This window comes from Heteronotia binoei, chromosome 1 (assembly GCF_032191835.1).
Source record: "Heteronotia binoei isolate CCM8104 ecotype False Entrance Well chromosome 1, APGP_CSIRO_Hbin_v1, whole genome shotgun sequence".
Taxonomy (NCBI): domain Eukaryota; kingdom Metazoa; phylum Chordata; class Lepidosauria; order Squamata; family Gekkonidae; genus Heteronotia; species Heteronotia binoei.
In genome coordinates, this window is record NC_083223.1 from 280,250,652 (window position 1) to 280,270,092 (window position 19,441).

Below are 19,441 nucleotides of genomic sequence, written 5' to 3' on the forward strand. Positions count from 1 at the left end.
GCGACTGTAACTGCAGGTGGGCAAGAAGAAGGCCTGCCCGGTCCTCGAACCGGTCCCGGTTCGTGTGCTGGCACACCAAATGCAGAGCAACCTGTCGTGGCTTCCCTGCAATGATATCCGGGAGCTGCAGTTCTGTGCCAGAGCCATGGATGTGTTAAAAATTAGTTGCCGAGGAACCTTGCGACGGACACCGCTCCTCCCCTCCCCCGGGGGCTGCTTGGGCCATTCAGCTCGTAAGCGGTTAAACAGGCAGCGCAAGGGTGGGGGTGCTCTCTGATTGGCCGATGTCGCACGGCTTATAGGTGGTGCTGCCCGCACGTGTGTAATGCGCAAGTGCAACGTCTGTGACCCCAGGAAGTCCTTTTTCACCCCAAGGGTGATTAACACGTGGAACTCACTGCCACAGGAGGTGGTGGCGGCTGCAAGCATAGCCAGCTTCAAGAGGGGGTTGGATAAAAATATGGGGCACAGGTCCATCAGTGGCTATTAGCCACAACATATTGTTGGAACTCTCTGTCTGGGGCGAGTGATGCTCTGTATTCTTGGTGCTTGGGGGGGGGGTGGGCACAGTGGTAGGGCTTCTGGTGTGCTGGCCCCACTAGTGGACCTCCCGATGGCACTGGGGGGGGGGTTGGCCACTGTGTGACACAGAGTGTTGGACTGGATGGGCAGTAGTGCAGTGAGCCGTAGGGGGAGGCCAACCGATCTGATAGATAAAAAGACGCCCGCCGCCTCAGCCGAAGACCTGGCGGAACAGCTCCGTTTTACAAGCCCTATGAAAGGCCAGCGAGCCAGGCAGGGCCCGGATCTCTGTAGGGAGCTGATTCTACCAGGTCGGGGCCAGGACCGAGAAGGACCTGGCCCTGGTAGAGGCAAAACGGGCATCTCTTGGGCCGGGGACTATCAGAAGATCCTGGGAAGCCGAGCGAAGCGACCTCCGGGGCTTATATGGTATATGATCCCTGTTTGTGTACTTGTGACCGCTGGAGAAGGCCCAGATGTGGTGGACGGGGGTGTGGGGGGGGGGGTGAGCAGCCAGTTCACTTTGCACAAAACCTTAAGTCGGAAGCCATTGGTTTCCTGGAGGAATGGAGCTTCCATGGCAGGGGCAGGATACCTCAGTGCCTGAGACCCACAGATCTTCCAGTAGGCTGCTCTGGTTTCCCATCACAGCAGCCAGAATCGAGCGCCGGCGTGGCAAAGACCACAAAGCGGGAGAGAGACCCGCGGTGCTTGAAGTGTGTGAAGCAAGTGCAATATTCCTTGGGGGAGGGAGGGGCTCGTCTAAAAAGCTGGTTTTTAAACTCTTGCTTTTTCTCTCCCTACTTTTCCTTCCATCCTCCCTCCCTCCATCCTTTAAAAAATACCCCACAAAACCCATCCCGTCCCCCCCGACCTCTCATCCGTTTCCCAGGACCTCTCCTCGAGTACGGAAAGTCTTGATAGATCCTTTTGCTCCGTAAGTGGCCGATTTATACTAGTTTTTTTGCGTTTCCCCCCCCCCCTCCTCCTTCCCCCCCTTGCCCCAGCCGGGCTGCCTGCCTTCTCTTTTGTGATTTCTTTCCCCGTCTGTCCTCTTCCACAGCAGCATTTCCTCTGCGTCCCCCGTCAGCCGCCCCTTTGCCGATCTCTTTTGGGCCGTGTCGCAGACTCGACTCCCCACCGCCAGCGAGCCTTTTTTGGGCTGAGCCCGGAACCCCGCTCCACCCCGCCTGCTGCTCTCACGCCGCATGCGTGCTGCACCCTTTTGAGTTGCAGGGGGGGTGGGGGGCATCTCTGCATGCCACTCGGAGCGAGCGCCCAGACCCACAGTGCAGAAGGTTTGGGGGTTGAGGGGTTTGGGGGGCGGAAATATGTGAACTGCTCTTCTGGGCTGACTGGTCCGTGCGCAAGGTGGTTTCCAGTAAAGGCAGGCACATAGCCACGAAGGGGGGGGGGCTTCAGGGGGCACTGCACCCCACCCAGCCCTCCCTTGGACTTTTATGGCCCCTCCTTTCCCCGGCCCCTGCTCTCTCCTTTGCTCTGCTCTGGGAAGACCTCCCCTGGAGTCTTGTGTTCAGTTTTGGGCACCACATTTTAAGAAGGATCTAGACGAGCTGGAAGGGGTCCAAAAGAGGGCGATGAAGACGGTGAGGGGTCTGGAGACCAAGTCCTATGAGGAAAGGTTGAAGGAGCTGGGAATGTTTAGCCTGGAGAGGAGGCAGCTGAGAGGTGATAGGATCACCATCTTCCAAGTCCTTGATGGGCTGTCCTATAGAGGGGTCTGGAGACCAAGTCCTATGAGGAAAGGCTGAAGGAGCTGGGCATGTTTAGCCTGGAGAGGAGGCGGCTGAGAGGTGATAGGATCACCATCTTCAAGTCCTTGAAAGGGCTGTCCTCTAGAGGATGGTGCGGAATTGTTTTCTGTGGCCCCGGAAGGTAGGACCAGAACCAATGTGTTGATACTAAATTGTTCAGGGTGGTGAGAACCAGAGAGGATTGTGAGGCACTCCAAAGGGATCTGTTGAGGCTGTTATGAGAGCCGGTTTGGTGTAGTGGTTAAGTGCGCGGACGCTTATCTGGGAGAACCGGGTTTGATTCCCCACTCCTCCACTTGTACCTGCTGAGATGGCCTTGGGTCAGCCAGAGCTCTTGCAGAGGTGTCCTTGAAAGGGCAGCTGCTGTGAATGCACTCTCAGCCCACCTACCTCACAGGGTGTTTGTTGGTCTCTTCCAACTCTTGCAGGGTCCCCCCCCCCCCGATCGCCTGGAAAAGAGACATAATCTCTGCAAGGTGGCCAGGTTAATGGCAGTTTTCAAGCCAGGTTATAGCAGCTCCAGAGGAGGCATTCAGATGTCATCTCTTTTTACCTGCTGGCGGTGTTGCCCTCGTGGTATCCGAAGGCAGGGCGCTCCGGAGGCCATGTTGAAATGCCGCCTTGTGTCATGCTGCCCTTGGATGGCACACACCCAGTACCTCTTTTCAGCCCGCCCCCCTGACATTCCTAGTGTGTCTTCTCCCCTCCCCTCCCCTCCCAACCCCAGAAAGGAAATGCCCGAGTTTAGGCCGCTTCTCCACGGTTTTGGCGTGGAAAGAAACGCCACCCGCCAAACGTCCTCCGAGCACCGAGTTTGGATTTTTGTGGCAGACGCTACAGAATCACGTCTCCTCCTCGAAGTCTGGAACTCCCGGTCTCCCCACGTGAAACATTCTTTCCCCCCTTTCCAGAGCGTCCGCTCCAGGGGCCATCAAATTCTTAGAAACCACAACGGCATTTTTCATGCAGGAGTTCTTTAGCCCTCGACAGTTTGGGCTGGAAACGGAGTTAGGCGGGGGAACGAGGCCCACCCTGCCCTACAGGCCCTGGGGAAGGTCGTAGAATCCTAGCTGTTGGGATTGGGCATTTGGCCGGTCAAAGAGCGGTCGAGTGTAACTTTATGGCCCTTACTGGGATACCCCAAGCTAGACTAATCTCATCAGAGCTTGGAAGCTCAGCAGGGTTGGGCCTGGTTAGTACTTGGGATGGGAGACCACCAAGGAAATCTGGGGTTGCTCTGCAGAGGCAGGGAACAGCCAACCACCTCTGTTGGTCTCTTGCCTTGACCTGGATGGCCCAGGCAAGCCCAGTCTCATCAGATCTTGAGATGAGACTGACCAGGGTCCATCCTGGTTAGTACTTGGGATGGGAGACCACCAAGGAAATCTGGGGTTGCTCTGCAGAGGCAGGGAACAGCCAACCACCTCTGTTGGTCTCTTGCCTTGACCTGGATGGCCCAGGCAAGCCCAGTCTCATCAGATCTTGAGATGAGACTGACCAGGGTCCATCCTGGTTAGTACTTGGGATGGGAGACCACCAAGGAAATCTGGGGTTGCTCTGCAGAGGCAGGGAACAGCCAACCACCTCTGTTGGTCTCTTGCCTTGACCTGGATGGCCCAGGCAAGCCCAGTCTCATCAGATCTTGGAAGCTAAGCAGGGTCCATCCTGGTTAGTACTTGGGATGGGAGACCACCAAGGAAGTTCAGGGTTGCTATGCAGAGGCAGGCAACAGCCAACCACCTCTGTTGGTCTCTTGCCTTGACCTGGATGGCCCAGGCAAGCCCAGTCTCATCAGATCTTGAGATGAGACTGACCAGGGTCCATCCTGGTTAGTACTTGGGATGGGAGACCACCAAGGAAATCTGGGGTTGCTCTGCAGAGGCAGGGAACAGCCAACCACCTCTGTTGGTCTCTTGCCTTGACCTGGATGGCCCAGGCTAGCCCAGTCTCATCAGATCTTGGAAGCTAAGCAGGGTCCGTCCTGGTTAGTACTTGGATGGGAGACCACCTAGGAAGTCCAAGGTTGCTCTGCAGAGGCAGGCAATGGCCAACCGCCTCTGTTGGTCTCTTGCCTCGACCTAGATGGTCCAGGCTGGCTTGATCTCATCACATCTCGGAAGCTAAGCAGGGTTGGCCCATGTTAGCATTTGGATGGGAGACCACCAAGGAAGTCCAGGGTTGCTCCGCAGAGGCAGGGGAAGGAGAGAAGGCTGAGTCAACCTCGAGCCGGCTACCTGAACCAGCTTCCGCTGGGATCGAACTCAAGTTGTGTGAGCAGAGGGCTCCGACTGCAGTGCTGCAGCTTTACCACTCTGCGCCACGGAGCACCTATAGTTTTATTAGGGCAGCAAAAAAAATAAAAAGAGAGAAAAAAGATACTTCAGTCTTCACCAGGTTTCACAAAAGCTCCTACTCTGCCGCAAATGTTGTTAGTCTTTCCGGTGCTGCTGGACTCTTTGTTTGGTGTAGCGGTGAAGCACATGGACTCTTATGTGGGAGAATCGGGTTTGATTCCCCACTCCTGCTGGAATGGCCTTGGGTCAGCCAGAGCTCTCTTATCTGGGAGAACCGGGTATGATTCCCCAATCCTCTACTTGCAGCTGCTGGAATGGCCTTGGGTCAGCCAGAGCTCTCTTATCTGGGAGAACCGGGTTTGATATTCCACTCCTCCACTTGCAGCTGGTGGAATGGCCTTGGGTCAGCCAGAGCTCTCTTATCTGGGAGAACCGGGTTTGATTTTCCACTCCTCCACTTGCAGCTGGTAGAATGGCCTTGGGTCAGCCAGAGCTCTCTTATCTGGGAGAACTGGGTTTGATTCCCCACTCCTCCACTTGCAGCTGCTGGAATGGCCTTGGGTCAGCCAGAGCTCTCTTATCTGGGAGAACTGGGTTTGATTCCCCACTCCTCCACCTGCAGCTGCTGGAATGACCTTGGGTCAGCCAGAGCTCTCTTATCTGGGAGAACTGGGTTTGATTCCCCACTCCTCCACCTGCAGCTGCTGAAATGGCCTTGGGTCAGCCAGAGCTCTCTTATCTGGGAGAACTGGGTTTGATTCCCCACTCCTCCACCTGCAGCTGCTGAAATGGCCTTGGGTCAGCCAGAGCTCTCTTATCTGGGAGAACCGTGTTTGATTCCCCACTCCTCCACCTGCAGCTGCTGGAATGACCTTGGGTCAGCCATAGCTCTGGCAGAGTTGTCCTTGAAAAGGGCAGCTTCTGTCAGAGCTCTCTCAGCCCCACCCACCTCCCAGGGCGTCTGTTGCGGGGGAGGAAGATAAAGGAGATTGTGAGCCGCTCTGAGTCTTTGATTCCGAGAGAAGGGCGGGGCATAAATCTGCGGTCTTCTTCTCTAAACTCCTTTCTTCCATGATACTAAAGTTAGGCTTTGAAATGGCTGCTTCCACTACAATTTCTGCAGAGCAGCTCCTTGAGTTTGGAGAAAGTGATCAGGCGGCGACTTATCGGCTTGCCCGACCTACTTACGGCTCCAAAACTCCGCTTTTCTTCAGGTGGAGTGTGGAGTGCGACAGATGCTGCAGTGCAGACGCAGTCCCACCTCCGGACGCGCGCAGGAGAAATCTCCCTCGGGAAGGGAGGTGGAAGCAAAAGGCACGAAGCTCCCGGTGGATAGTCTTGGGAGGCCCATATATGTTTCTCCTTTATTCCTGTTAGCAGTCCAAGAGGAAATGCTGTTCTTCACTTTTTCTCCCCCCCCCCCCTCCTTTTTAAAGATCCAAAACAATTTTTAATTTGGGGCATTTGTATGCTTGGTGAGAATTTGCAGTTGCTTCTCCCTCCCCCAATTATAAACTTGAAATCGGGGGGTTTTTTTTTTCCTTTCGGTCTTAAAATTTTGGTCTTGCCAATCGGTTCTTGTTTTCCCCCCCTTCCCCGGTAATTCGTCCCTCAGTCTGCTCCGATCCTTTGAATCTTGCAGCGTTCTCCTGTCCTTCCCGTCCCTCTTGATTCCTCCGATTTGGAAGTTGCCTGCTTTTGCCCTTCAGGACTTCTCCCTGCCGTCGGGCATCTTGATTTTGAGGCTTTGCTGTCCGATGGATAATGGTAGTCCGCAATCAGAACCCCAGAACCGCTTTGTTGAAACCCCTTTGCTACTTGAGAGCCAGTTTGGTGTAGTGGTGAAGTGCGCGGACTCTTCTCTGGGAGAGCCGGGTTTGATTCCCCACTCCTCCGCTTGCACCTGCTGGCATGGCCTTGGGCTAGCCATAGCTCTGGCAGAGGTTGTCCTCGAAAGGGCAGCTTCTGTCAGAGCTCTCTCAGCCCCACCCACCTCACAGGGTGTCTGTTGTGGGAGAGGGAGGGATAAGGGTTTGAAACGGGTGCGGCCGACGTCGACGGCCTGTCCAGGAAATTCCAACTTCTTCCTACATGTGAAAAATTGAATGCCTTTGCATCTTCTGTAATTGGCACCAAGTCCGTTTTGGATACAGGAAATTGACCCTCTTTGGTGTTTTTCATTAAGGGACTTGTTTCTCTTTATTGTGTTGTATTTCTGCACAAATATTAGTCATTTGCCGCTATACCCTTTGGGTTGTGCTCGTGTTTTTGTATTTCTGGAGTGGCTTCTCTCATTTGTATTTTAATCCCCAGGTGGGGCAAGGGATGCCCTGGTTTGGAGGCCCTCCCCCCACTTAAGGGTCATCAGAAAGCGGGGGGAGGGGAGGGAAATGTCTGCTGGGAACTCCCATTATTCCCTATGGAGACCGATTCCCATAGGATATAATGGAAAATCGATCCATGGGTATCTGGGGCTGGGAGGGCTGTTTTCTGAGGTAGAGGCACCAGATTTGCAGCCTAGCATCTGATGCCTCTCCTCAAAATACCCCCCAAGTTTCAGAAAGATAGGAACTGGGGGTCCAATGCTATGAGCCCCCACTGAAGATGCCCTGTCCTTCGTTATTTCCAGTGGGGGGAAGGCATTTATAAGGTGTGCAAACCCCTTTAAATGTGATGACCAGAACTCCCTTTGGAGTTCAGTTATGCTTGTCCCAACCTTGCCCCAGAGAACCCGTTTGGTGTCGTGGTTAAGTGTGCGGACTCTTACTTGGGAGAACCGGGTTTGATTCCCCACTCCTCCACTTGCACCTGCTGGAATGGCCTTGGGTCAGCCATAGCTCTCGTAGGAGTTGTCCTTGAAAGGGCAGCTGCTGTGAGAGCCCTCTCAACCCCACCCACCTCACAGGGTGTCTGTTGTGGAGGGGAGAAGAAATAGGAGATTGTAGGCCGCTCTGAGTCTCTGTCCTTGAAAGGGCAGCTTCTGTGAGAGCCCTCTCAGCCCCACCCACCTCCCAGGGTGCCTGTTGTGGGGGGAGAAAAAATAGGAGATTGTAAGCCGCTCCCAGTCTCTGCTTCAGAAAGAAGGGCGGGGTATAAATCTGCAGTCGTCTTCTTCTCCTGGCTCCACCCCCAAGGTCCTCAGATATTTCTGGTTGCCTTAGTCTGAATTCAGGAGAAGGCAGCTTTAGTGCGTTTGCGTGTCCTTGCAAGCCAGCTCCCGTTTCATCGGGGTCTTGCCTCACGCCCCCTCTGGCATGGTGGCTTAGGTGGGCCAAGGGTTGGTGTTTTGGGGTCACGGCCATCAGTCCTTCGTTCTCGTGGCCCTTTCTCACACGCCCAGGGAAATGCTGTTCACCACTTTGGGGTCAGTCGCCAGTTCTCCTCCTGGCCAGTTTGGCCCGGCATCCTGGAGGCTTTTGCCATCTTCTGGCTGTGGAACAGGGGTCACTGGGGATGTGTGTGTGGGGGGGGTAGGCTTCCCAACCCCCCCGCCCTGCCGGGGGACCCCTGAATTAGCAGCCTAATCCCCCGATCCCTAAAAATCTGATAGCGGGGGGGGGGGGGGGTGGAACAGCGTCTTGTCTCTTTCCCTGCCTGGCTTCAGGCTTCTCCCTAGATCCGCCCACCGCCGGCCTGCTATTCGCTGCAGTCTGGCCTCCCTTCGCGAGGTGCATGCTGGGACTTGTAGTCCTTGCATCCTCTCACGTCTGCTGAGCATTATTCTCTATGTGGAGATTGATTCTCATAGGGTATAATGGGGAATTGATCAGGTTTCGGGGGCTCTGGGGGAGCTGTTTTTTGAGGTAGAGGCACCAAATTTTCAGTATAGTATCTAGTGACCCTCCCCAAAGTATCTCCCAAGTTTCAGAACGACTGGACCAGGGGGTCCCATTCTATGAGCCCCAAAAGAAGGTGCCCCTATCCTTCATTATTTCCTATGGAAGGAAGACATTTAAAAAGGTGTGCGGTTCCTTTAAATGTGATGGCCACAACTCCCTTGGAGTTCAATTATGCTTGTCACACCCTTGTTCCTGGCTCTGCCCCCAGTGTCTCCTGGCTCCGCCCCCCAAGTCTCCTGGCTCCACCCCCAAAGCCCCCAGATATTTCTTGAATTGGACTTGGCAACCCTAGTGTGTGGGGGGGGAAGTATTTGTGAAGTTCCTGCAATTTGCAGGGGGTTGGACTAGATTGCCCTTGAAGGTCCCTTCCAACTCCTATTCTATGACTACAGAGCAGCCTTTAAATCCACCCACCCCCAGAGAGCAAGTTCTGCATCCTGAATGTGAACGATCCGGTTTCCTTGCTTGCGGTTTTCTAAGCAGCATGCACGGCTCTCTCACTGAATTATGATCTCCCCCCCCCCCCCCACCCCGTTGCTTGAGTAGCTGCATGCAAGCTCTTTTCCTAGCTGCGTTCGACTTGGTGGGGGGCCAGCAGGGACCGCTTCTTAATTAATTTTTGCCTTGGCTGCAAGCAGCTCTTAAGATAACAGCGCACGATATCACGGAGGAAGCCGGGTGTTAAAGCCGGCTGGTCTCCCTCGAAGTAGGGGATGGGTGAGCGGGAGCGAGTGGGAAAGCACGTGGGAGAAGCTGATGCGGATTCCACAGCTGGGTTCTGCATTGCCCAGAGGGTAGAACCAGAACCGACGGGTTGAGATTCATAGAATCATAGAGCTGGGAAGGACCTCCAAGGTCATCTAGTCCAACCCCCTGCACAACGCAGGAAACTCACAGACACCTCCCCCTAAATTTACAGACTCTTCATCGCTGTCAGATGGCCATCTAGCCTCTATTGAAAACCCTCCGAGGAAGGAGAGCCCACCACTCCCAAGGAGGAAGCCTGTTCCACTGAGGAATCGCTCTAACGGTCAGGAAGTCCTTCCTCATGTTGAGCCGGAAACTCTTTTGATTTAATTTCAACCCATTGGTTCTGTTCCTGCCTTCCGGGGCCACAGAAAACAATTCCACACCCTCCTCTCTAGGACAGCCCTTCAAGGACTTGAAGATGGTGATCACATCACCTCTCAGCCGCCTCCTCTCCAGGCTAAACGTCCCCAGCTCCTTCAACCTTTCCTCATAGGACTTGGTCTCCAGACCCCTCACCATCTTCGTCGCCCTCCTCTGGATTAAATCAAAAGAGTTTCCGGCTCAACATTCGGAAGCACTTCCTGAGCATTAGAGCGGTTCCTCAGTGGAACAGGCTTCCTCCTTGGGAGGTGGTGGGCTCTCCTTCCTTGGAGGTTTTGAAACACAAGCTAGATGGCCATCTGACAGCAATGAGGATCCTGTGAATTTAGGGGGAAGCGTTTGTGTGTTTCTTGCATTGCTCAGGGGGTCGGACTAGATGACCCTGGAGGTGCCTTCCCGCTGTAGGATTCTGTGATTCTTTGGTTCAAGGAACCTACCCCTGAAACGCCTCTTGTACCAGGGAAACGAGTCCTGGGGTTGGGCCTGGGGGGAGGGAGGGGGGCGGGTGCAGGGGAGAGTACAGCCACGTACAGCCATCCAGTAGAGCCAGTCTCCGGGATCGAGCTCCTCGTTTCCGTCAGCACAACACGTTCACATGGTCTTCAATCTCTGCTAGTCAATCAGTCACACACTTTTATTTGATGGAGACCGGCAGCTGTTTGCACACGAGCAGGGACAGGTGGTTCCAACCAGGGGTGTGGCGCGAAACCGCAAACCGTTGCAGGTAGTGCCTACTTGCCTGTTCTTACGCAAGAGGACGCCTCCTTTCGGGCGGGAGTTTATTTGATTTGATTGGTTCGATTTTTAGCCCTCCCTTCTCCGTAGGACAGGCTGAGGACGGGTTACGTCGTCAAAACGATCAACGATGAAAGCAATCAAAAGACCAATTTAAATATATATATAAAATCTTAAAACTACAGAGTGGCAGCAAGAGACTAGAGTGGCAGGTTCGGCCTCACAGACATGGCCTGTCGTCCAGGTCCAGCAGATCTTATAGCCCTGGGATGGAATGAAGGATGGAGGCCGGTAACAGATGACGCCCGCCGCCTCAGCTGAAAGTCTGGCAGTGTTTTACAGGCCCTGCGGAACTGGAGCAGATCCCGCAGGGCCCAGATCTCCAGGGGGAGGGTCATTCCACCAAGCAGGGGCCAAGGCTGAAAAGGCCCTGACCCTCATCGAGACCAGACGGACGTCTCTGGGGCCGGGTATTAGCAAAAGCTGTTGGGTCACTGATCATAAAGACTTGCGTCTTACGGTGTTCATACAAGGAGAGGCGGTCCAGAAGGTATACTGACCCCTGGCCGTATAGGGCTTTAAAGTGGAGCTCCGGAACCTCTAAATTTTATTGGGCTCTTATCCATTACCCCCACTCCCAATAACGCCCTGTGAGTATTATGTAGAACTTTAAGATCTGACAAGCTTTCTAATATTTCCCCCCCCCCCCGCAAAAAAAAATGGGAAAATAACCCAAACGTATCAGGCAGACAGATGGAAATCTTCTTCATACCACTGTGGCCACACAGGGGAAAGTAATGTAAAAAGTATGATGAGAGTCAGGTTTTGTGGCACCGATAATTCAAGAAGCATTTTAAAGCTTATGCTGAGCTGATATGATTTAGTCCACCTTCTGGTGATGTCAGGGGTCTGCGGCATACGCAGATGGACCCTCCCTGGTCTGATCCAGCCGGGCTCTTCAGATGTTCTCCTCAGAGGAAGGCCTCGGCCTCTCTGCCCTGTTGCTGGCCCTCCAGAGGAACTGGCTGGCCTCTGTGTGAGACAGGAGGCTGGACTAGATGGGCCCTCCCTGGTCTGACCGGGCAGGGCTCTTCTGAGGTTCTCCTCAGAGGAAGGCCTCGGCCTCTCTGTCCTGTTGTTGGCCCTCCAGAGGAACTGGCTGGCCTCTGTGTGAGACAGGAGGCTGGACTAGATGGGCCCTCCCTGGTCTGACCCAGCAGGGCTCTTCTGAGGTTCTTCTCAAAGGAAGGCCTCGGCCTCTCTGCCCTGTTGTTGGCCCTCCAGAGGAACTGGTTGGCCACAGTGTGAGACAGGAGGCTGGACTAGATGGACCCTCCCTGGTCTGACCCAGCAGGGCTCTTCTGATGTTCTTCTCAGGAGAAGGCCTCGGTCTCTCTGCCCTGTTGTTGGCCCTCCAGAGGAACTGGCTGGCCACTGTGTGAGACAGGAGGCTGGACTAGATGGACCCTCCCTGGTCTGACCCAGCAGGGCTCTTCTGATGTTCTTCTCAGGGCAAGGCCTCGGTCTCTCTGCCCTGTTGTTGGCCCTCCAGAGGAACTGGCTGGCCACTGTGTGAGACAGGAGGCTGGACTAGATGGACCCTCCCTGGTCTGACCCAGCAGGGCTCTTCTGAGCCAGTTTGGTGTAGTGGTTAAGTGTGCAGACTCTTATCTGGGAGAACCGGGTTTGATTCCCCACTCCTCCACTTGCACCTGCTAGCATGGCCTTGGGTGAGCCATAGCTCTGGCAGAGGTTGTCCTTGAAAGGGCAGCTGCTGTGAGAGCCCTCTCCAGTCCCACCCACCTCACAGGGTGTCTGTTGTGGGGGAGGAAGGTAAAGGAGATTGTGAGCCGCTCTGAGACTCTTCGGAGTGGAGGGCGGGATATAAATCCAATATCTTCTTCTTCATCTTCTTCTCAGGGGAAGGCTTCGGCCTCTCTGCCCTGTTCTTGGCCCTCCAGAGGAACTGGTTGGCCACTGTGTGAGGCAGGAGGCTGGACTAGATGGACCCTCCCTGGTCTGACCCAGCAGGGCTCTTCTGATGTTCTTCTCAGGGGAAGGCCTCAGCCTCTCTGCCGTGTTGTTGGCCCTTCAGAGGAACTGGTTGGCCACTGTGTGAGACAGGAGGCTGGACAAGATAGACCCTCCCTGGTCTGACCCAGCAGGGCTCTTCTGATCCTCTTCTCAGGGGAAGGCCTCGGCGTCTCTGCCCTGCTGTTGGCTTTCCAGAGGAACTGGCTGACCACCATGTGAGACAGGAGGCTGGACTAGATGGAACTTCCCTGGTCTGACCCAGCAGGGCTCTTCTGATGTTCTTCTCAGGGGAAGGCCTCGGCCTCTCTGCCCTGTTGTTTGCTATCCATAGGGACTGGTTGGTCATTGTGTGAGACAGGAGGCTGGACTAGATAGACCAACAGGGCTCTTCTTGTGTTCTTATGTACTCCTCTTTTAGATTCCAGGATGTCTAGTGGTTAACAAATAAATCTGAAATTCTTGATCCGGCAAGCAGCAAGAATGCCGGATTTTTTTTGCTAGGATTTTTTTCCCTGAACCCTTCCATTCTCTGCCAAAACTCTTCTTAAGCAATTTTTTAGAAATAACCCAGCTCAACTTGGTATTAGTTCAAAAGTTTTCTAGTGCTTTGCACCCTCTGCTGGCCAATTTAGGAGTCAGCGCAGGCTTCTGGGGAGTCTTATGAATGAAAATGGGTAAGTGAAAGTGTAAAAGGACTGCATTTTTGTTAGGTCCTTGGAGCGGTTGTAAGTAGGGTTTTTTTTAAGTTGGGGGCCGGGAGAAATGCTTTGTGAACTTGGGAGCCAGTTTTGTATGTTGAAGAATGAACCAAGAAGGAAAATGTCTGGAGGACCAAACTCTTGCAGAAACGGGAAAGGGGGGAATGCATAAGGTCATATAGACCACCTGCAACTGTTCTGCCATTCCGAGGCACTCCCAACATCCGGGTCTGCAAGAATAAGAAAGACCCAAGGCTTCCTTAAAGGGCTGGCAGAGTCCTCTTGGCAGAAACTTCCCTCCTCTCCAACAAATTAGCATCTCTCTGACTGGGCTGGTTTTCCCCGCTCCAGGAGAGACGAAAAGGAGTGGTGGGGATGCGGCCCACACCTTCAGCAAAAGCGGCTATAAATGGATACAACCACCTCATTGACCCTTGCTGTCCTCTTCCCTCAGTGCCTCGGGCAGCCTCCCATAGACAGCGTTAAAGGGAAATTAGATTCGTGGAGATGTCTGTCTGTGACTACTAGCTATGAGGAATAAAAGGGACCTCCATATCTAGGGGCAGCCAACCTCTGGATCCCAACATGCCCCCTCGTTGGCCATCCAGGAGGCTGGATTAGATGGACCCACCCTGGTCTGACCCAGCATGGCTCTTCTGATGTTCTTCTCAGGGGAAGGCCTCGGCCTCTCTGCCCTGTTGTTGGCCCTCCAGAGGAACTGGTTGGCCACTGTGTGAGTTGAGATGTGGTGTTCTGGACCAGTTGTAGTTTCCGGGTTGTCTTCAAGGGCAGCCCCATGTAGAGCGTGTTGCAGTAGTCTAACCACAAGCGATGCAATCTCACGTGCGCCTCCTGCGAGCAACGGGGTGTCGATATCCCGCTTGTACCTGTGTACAGATTTCTCCTGAGTACCTGAAAGGCTGCTGGTGTCACGCGCTGGGGTGCAGGCAAGGGGGAAGTCTGACTTCAGTCCAAGTCAGAGCCAAAGCAGCGTTGAGGGAACCAGTAGCCGAGTCCAAATCACTGTCTGACAGCAGGATCGTACGAGCCAGGAGTCAGGAAACCATGAAGTCAGAGCAGGAACGGAGCCAAGGAATGGGTAGAGATGTTTGTTTTCTGTGGCCCCGGAAGGTAGGACCAGAACCAGTGGCTTGAAATTAAATCAAAAGAGTTTCCGGCTCAACATTAGGAAGAACTTCCTGAACATTAGAGCGGTTCCTCAGTGGAACAGGCTTCTTTGGGAGGTGGTGGGCTCTCCTTCCTTGGAGGGTTTTCAACAGAGGCTAGGTGGCCATCTGACAGCATTGAGGATCCTGTGAATTTAGGGGGAGGTGTTTGTGAGTTTCCTGCATTGTGCAGGGGGTTGGACTAGATGTCCCTGGAGGTCCCTTCCAACTCTAGGATTCTATGACTGTTAAGAGTGGTTCCTCAGTGGAACAGGCTTCCTCCTTGGGAGGTGGTGGGCTCTCCTTCCTTGGAGGTTTTTCAACAGAGGCTAGATGGCCATTTGACAGCGATGAGGAGCCTGTGAATTTAGGGGGAGGTCTTTGTGCGTTTCCTGCCTTGTTTAGGGGATTGGACTAGATGTCCCTGGAGGTCCCCTCCAACTCTAGGATTCTATGGCTGTTAAGAGCGGTTCCTCAGTGAAACAGGCTTCCTCCTTGGGAGGTGGTGGGCTCTCCTTCCTTGGAGGTTTTTAAGCGGAAGCTAGATGGCCATCTGACAGCAATGCGGATCCTGTGAATTTAGGGGGAGGTGTTTGTGAGTTTCCTGCATTGTGCAGGGGGTTGATGACCCTGGAGGTCCCGTCCAACTCTATGATTCTAGGGCATTTTTTGTTGAATCAGGACAGAGTCCTCCCGGCAAGCCCTCCCCCGCGCGCTCAGGGCTCTAACCCTTATTCCCCGCCCTCCGACTTCCTCTCCCCCCGCAGCCCATCCGCCTGGCCCCGGAGAGAGAGTTCATCAAGTCGCTGATGGCCATCGGGAAGCGCCTGACGACGCTGCCGACCAAGGAGCAGAAGACGCAGCGCCTCATCTCGGAGCTCTCCCTGCTGAACCACAAGCTGCCGGCCCGAGTCTGGCTCCCCACCGCCGGCTTCGACCACCACGTGGTGCGGGTCCCGCACACCCAGGCTGTGGTGCTGAACTCCAAGGACAAGGTACCGGAGGGGGTGGGGAGGCTGGGGAGGTGCTGTCCTCGGCCACAGGCTTGGCTCCTGGTCCATTTTGAGGAGGGAGACTGGGCAGGAGGTTGGCAGAGAGCCAGTTTGTGTCAGAACTTGTATCTTTGCTGCTGGTCCCCTATAATGTGACCAATGCTGTATGGTAGTTTTACTGTGTCTTAGAGCTATATTGTAACTGAACCAAACTGACTCCATGTTGTAACCTCTGTTTAACCCAGAGTGCCTGAATAGTAATTAACCTTGCCCCACTGGTATCCAAAATATTTGGGGCTGTAGAATGAATTATGTCTTGTCTCTGCACATTCTCACACTGGGACCCTTTGAAGCCGAACAGCATGGCCTTCGAAGTAGGGAGGCATCCTCTCTACTGATAGTGATGGTGAGAAGACAGCTGCGCCCTACAATGTGAATTGTGGCTTTGTGAGATGTTTGCTTTACGTGTATAAAATCAAGCTGATGCTGGCTCTCGCCATTACTGTTATCTTGCCTTTTCCAGCACCTAGTTCTCTTCAATAAAATCCTAGCTTTGTAACAGAGTATGGGATCCGTTTGAAGTTCATTGAGTTCTGACAGTTTGGTGTCGTGGTTAAGTGTGAAGACTCTTATCTGGGAGAACCGGGTTTGATTCCCCCCTCCTCCCCTTGCAGCTGCTGGAATGGCCTTGGGTCAGCCAGAGCTCTCTTATCTGGGAGAACCGGGTTTGATTCCCCACTCCTCCACTTGCACCTGCTAGAATGGCCTTGGGTCAGCCAGAGCTCTCTTATCTGGGAGAACCGGGTTTGATTCCCCACTCCTCCACTTGCACCTGCTAGAATGGCCTTGGGTCAGCCAGAGCTCTCTTATCTGGGAGAACCGGGTTTGATTCCCCACTCCCCCACTTGCACCTGCTGGAATGGCCTTGGGTCAGCCAGAGCTCTCTTATCTGGGAGAACCGGGTTTGATTCCCCACTCCTCCACTTGCACCTGCTGGAATGACCTTGGGTCAGCCAGAGCTCTCTTATCTGGGAGAACCTGGTTTGATTTCCCCCTCCTCCACTTGCACCTGCTGGAATGACCTTGGGTCAGCCAGAGCTCTCTTATCTGGGAGAAACGGGTTTGATTCCCCACTCCTCCACTTGCACCTGCTGGAATGACCTTGGGTCAGCCAGAGCTCTCTCATCTGGGAGAACCAGGTTTGATTCCCCACTCCTCCACCTGCAGCTGCTGGAATGGCCTTGGGTCAGCCATGGCTCTCCTAGGAGTTTTCTTTGAAAGGTCAGCTTCTGGGAGAGCTCTCTCAGCCCCACCCACCTCAAAGGGTGTCTGTTGTGGGGGGGGGGGAGATAAAGGGGATTGTGAGCCGCTCTGAGACTCCGAGATTCAGAGTGCAGGGCGGGATATAAATCCAATATTTTCTATTTTCTTCTGTCTTCTAGCGGTTAAGTGCGCAGACTCTTATCTGGGAGAACTGGGTTTGATTCCCCACTCTTGGGTTAGCCATAGCTCTAGCAGAGGTTGTCCTTGAATGGGCACTTCTGGGAGAGCTCTCGGCCCCACTCATCTCACAGGGTGTCTGTTGTAGGAAAGGAAGATAAAGGAGACTATGGGCCACCCTGAGACTTTGCTCCTTCTCCTCCTCCTCCTTCTTCTCCTGCTGCTGTCACTTTCAGTCCCCCCAAATGAGACACAGCCCTAATGTTGGGTCTTGGGCATCACATTTAGAAAGTCCCAGGTATCTCCCCTTTTAGGCAAACTTGCTCATGAGAACGTAAGAGAAGCCCTGTTGAATCAAGCCAATGGCGCCCATCCAGCCCAACACTCTGTGTCGCACAGTGGCCAGAAAAACCCAGGTGCCCTCAGGAGGTCCATCAGTGAGGCCGGGACACTAGAAGCCCTCCCACTGTTGCCCCCCCTGAAGCACCAAGAATACAGAGCATCACTGCCGCAGACATTAGAACATAAGAAAAGTCTGTAGGATCAGGCCAATGGCCCATCCAGTCCAACACTCTGTGTCGCACAGTGGCCAAAAAAACTCAGGTGCCATCAGGACGTCCACCAGTGGGGCCAGGGCACTAGAAGCCCTCCCACTATTGCCCCCCCCCCAAGCACCAAGAATACAGAGCATCACTGCCCCAGACATAAGAACTTAAGCGAAGCCCTGTTGGATCAGGCCAATGGACCATCCAGTCCAACACTCTGTGTCACGCAGTGGCCAAAAAAACCCCAGGTGCCATCAGGAGGTCCATGAGTGGGGCCAGGACACTAGAAGCCCTCCCACTGTTGCCCCTCCCAAGCACCAAGAATACAGAGCATCACTGCCCCAGACACAGAGTTCCCTCAACATGCTGTGGCTCAGTTTTATTTGTGTGGTAAACCTGAAACCTGTTCTTATTTTGATGGAGGGAAAGTTTCAGGAGAAGTTTTCTGATTTGAATTAATTCATACTTCACTGTTCAGGGTCCCTTTCCTGGCAACATTCTCTGGGATTGGGGTGCCCTTGGGGTTTAGGAGAACAAAGGGGGAGAACAACAGACTTTGCTAAACAGATGCTTTGTTTCTCTCCCCCCCACCCCCACCCCAACTCATGAATTTCATGGTTACGTTTTAAAAGTTAGTCTCTGGAGGTCAGATAGGAGGGGTACTAGAAAACAATGTTGTAAGCCGCCCTGAGTCTGCTTGTGGGATATAAATCTAAAAAGATTGAACATGTGAACATCTGCAGCTGCCTTCTACTGAATCAGACCCCCCTCGGTCCATCAAAGTCAGTCTTGTCTACTCAGACTGGCAGCGGCTCTCCAGAGTCTCAAGCTGAGGCTTTTCACACCTACTTGCTTGGACCCTTTTTAGTTGGCGATGCTGGGGATTGAACCTGGGACCTTCTGCTTACCAAGCAGATGCTTGACCATTGAGCCACCGTCCCTCCCCTAACTGGCAGCGGCTCTCCAGGGTCTCAAGTTGAGGTTTTTCACGCCTACTTGCCTGGACCCTTTTTTAGTGGAGATTCCGGGGATTGAACCTGGGACCTTCTACTTACCAAGCAGATGCTCTACCACTAAGCTACCGTCCCTCCCCTAACTGGCAGCAGCTCTCCAGGGTCTCAAGCCGAGGTTTTTCACGCCTCCTTGCCTGGACCCTTTTTAGTTGGAGATGCCGGGGATTGAACCTGCGACCTTCTGCTTACCAAGCAGATGCTCTACTACTGAGCCACCGTCCCATCCCTTAAATGGTAGTGCCTCTCTATAGATATATGTTGTGGCCTCATTTGGAATACTGTGTACAGTTCCGGTCACCCCATCTCATAAAGGCGGGGCTTTTTTTTTTAGCAGGAACGCCATTCTGGCTGACTTGGCATCAGGGGGTGTGGCCTAATATTCAAATGAGTCCCCACGGGGCTCTTTCTACCAAAAAAGCCCTGATAAAAAGACAAATAATTGGGTTCTAGATCAAATGAAGCCGACGCTCTCCCTGGATTAAGGCTGTCGTCCTTTGATCGTGTTATGAGAATACAAGAATCACTAGGAAAAAACCCAGTAATGATGGGGAAAGTGGAAGAGAGAAAGAAAAGAGGGCTTTCTTTGAAGAAAAAGCCTGGTAGGAACTCATTTGCATATTAGGCCACACCCCCTGACATCACCATTGTTTCACGCAGGGCTTTCCTTGTAGAAAAAGCCCGGCAGGAACTCATTTGCATATTAGGCCACACCCCCTGACAGCGCCATGGTTTCACACAGGGCTTTCTTCGTAGAGAAAGCCCAGCAGGAACTCTTTTGCATATCAGGCCACACCCTCTGACGATGCCATTGTTTCACACAGAGCTTTCTTTGAAGAAAAGCCCAGCAGAAACTCATTTGCCTATTAGGCCACACCCCGTGACATCACCATTGTTTCACACAGGGCTTTCTTTGTGGAAAAAGCCTAGCAGAAACTCATTTGCCTATTAGGCCACACCCCCTGATGTCAAGCCAGCCGGAACTGCGTTCCTGCGCATTGCTGCTCTCTCTTACTCTCTCTCTCGCACGCACGCATACACACACACACACACACAAAGCCCTGCTTTTTAGTATCTATAAAACACCACATTTCAGATAATACACTGCAATAAACTGGCCTAATCTTAAAATTGCCGCTTGATCTCTGTTCTGCTTCTTCAAAGTGATTCTTCCTGATTTCAATGGACAGCAACTTTGGTACCTGATTACTATTAAAGATTGGAGGGGGGGATTTAACAGCTTTGTAAGGCCAAACTGTG

General features: G+C 53.5%; 1 protein-coding gene across 2 annotated transcripts in view; it reads left to right on the forward strand.

The window, feature by feature from the left end:
• Positions 1 to 19,441, forward strand: part of PI4KB (phosphatidylinositol 4-kinase beta) — a 69,769-nt gene that overhangs the window by 28,241 nt on the left and 22,087 nt on the right. Inside the window, exons 3-4 of one of the 2 annotated variants that reach the window (XM_060256305.1) lie at positions 1,415 to 1,459; positions 14,962 to 15,189. In XM_060256305.1, coding sequence (XP_060112288.1) covers positions 1,415 to 1,459; positions 14,962 to 15,189 — 273 coding nt within the window. The remainder of the gene's footprint in view (positions 1 to 1,414; positions 1,460 to 14,961; positions 15,190 to 19,441) is intronic. The other variant, XM_060256312.1, reaches the window with a different exon arrangement.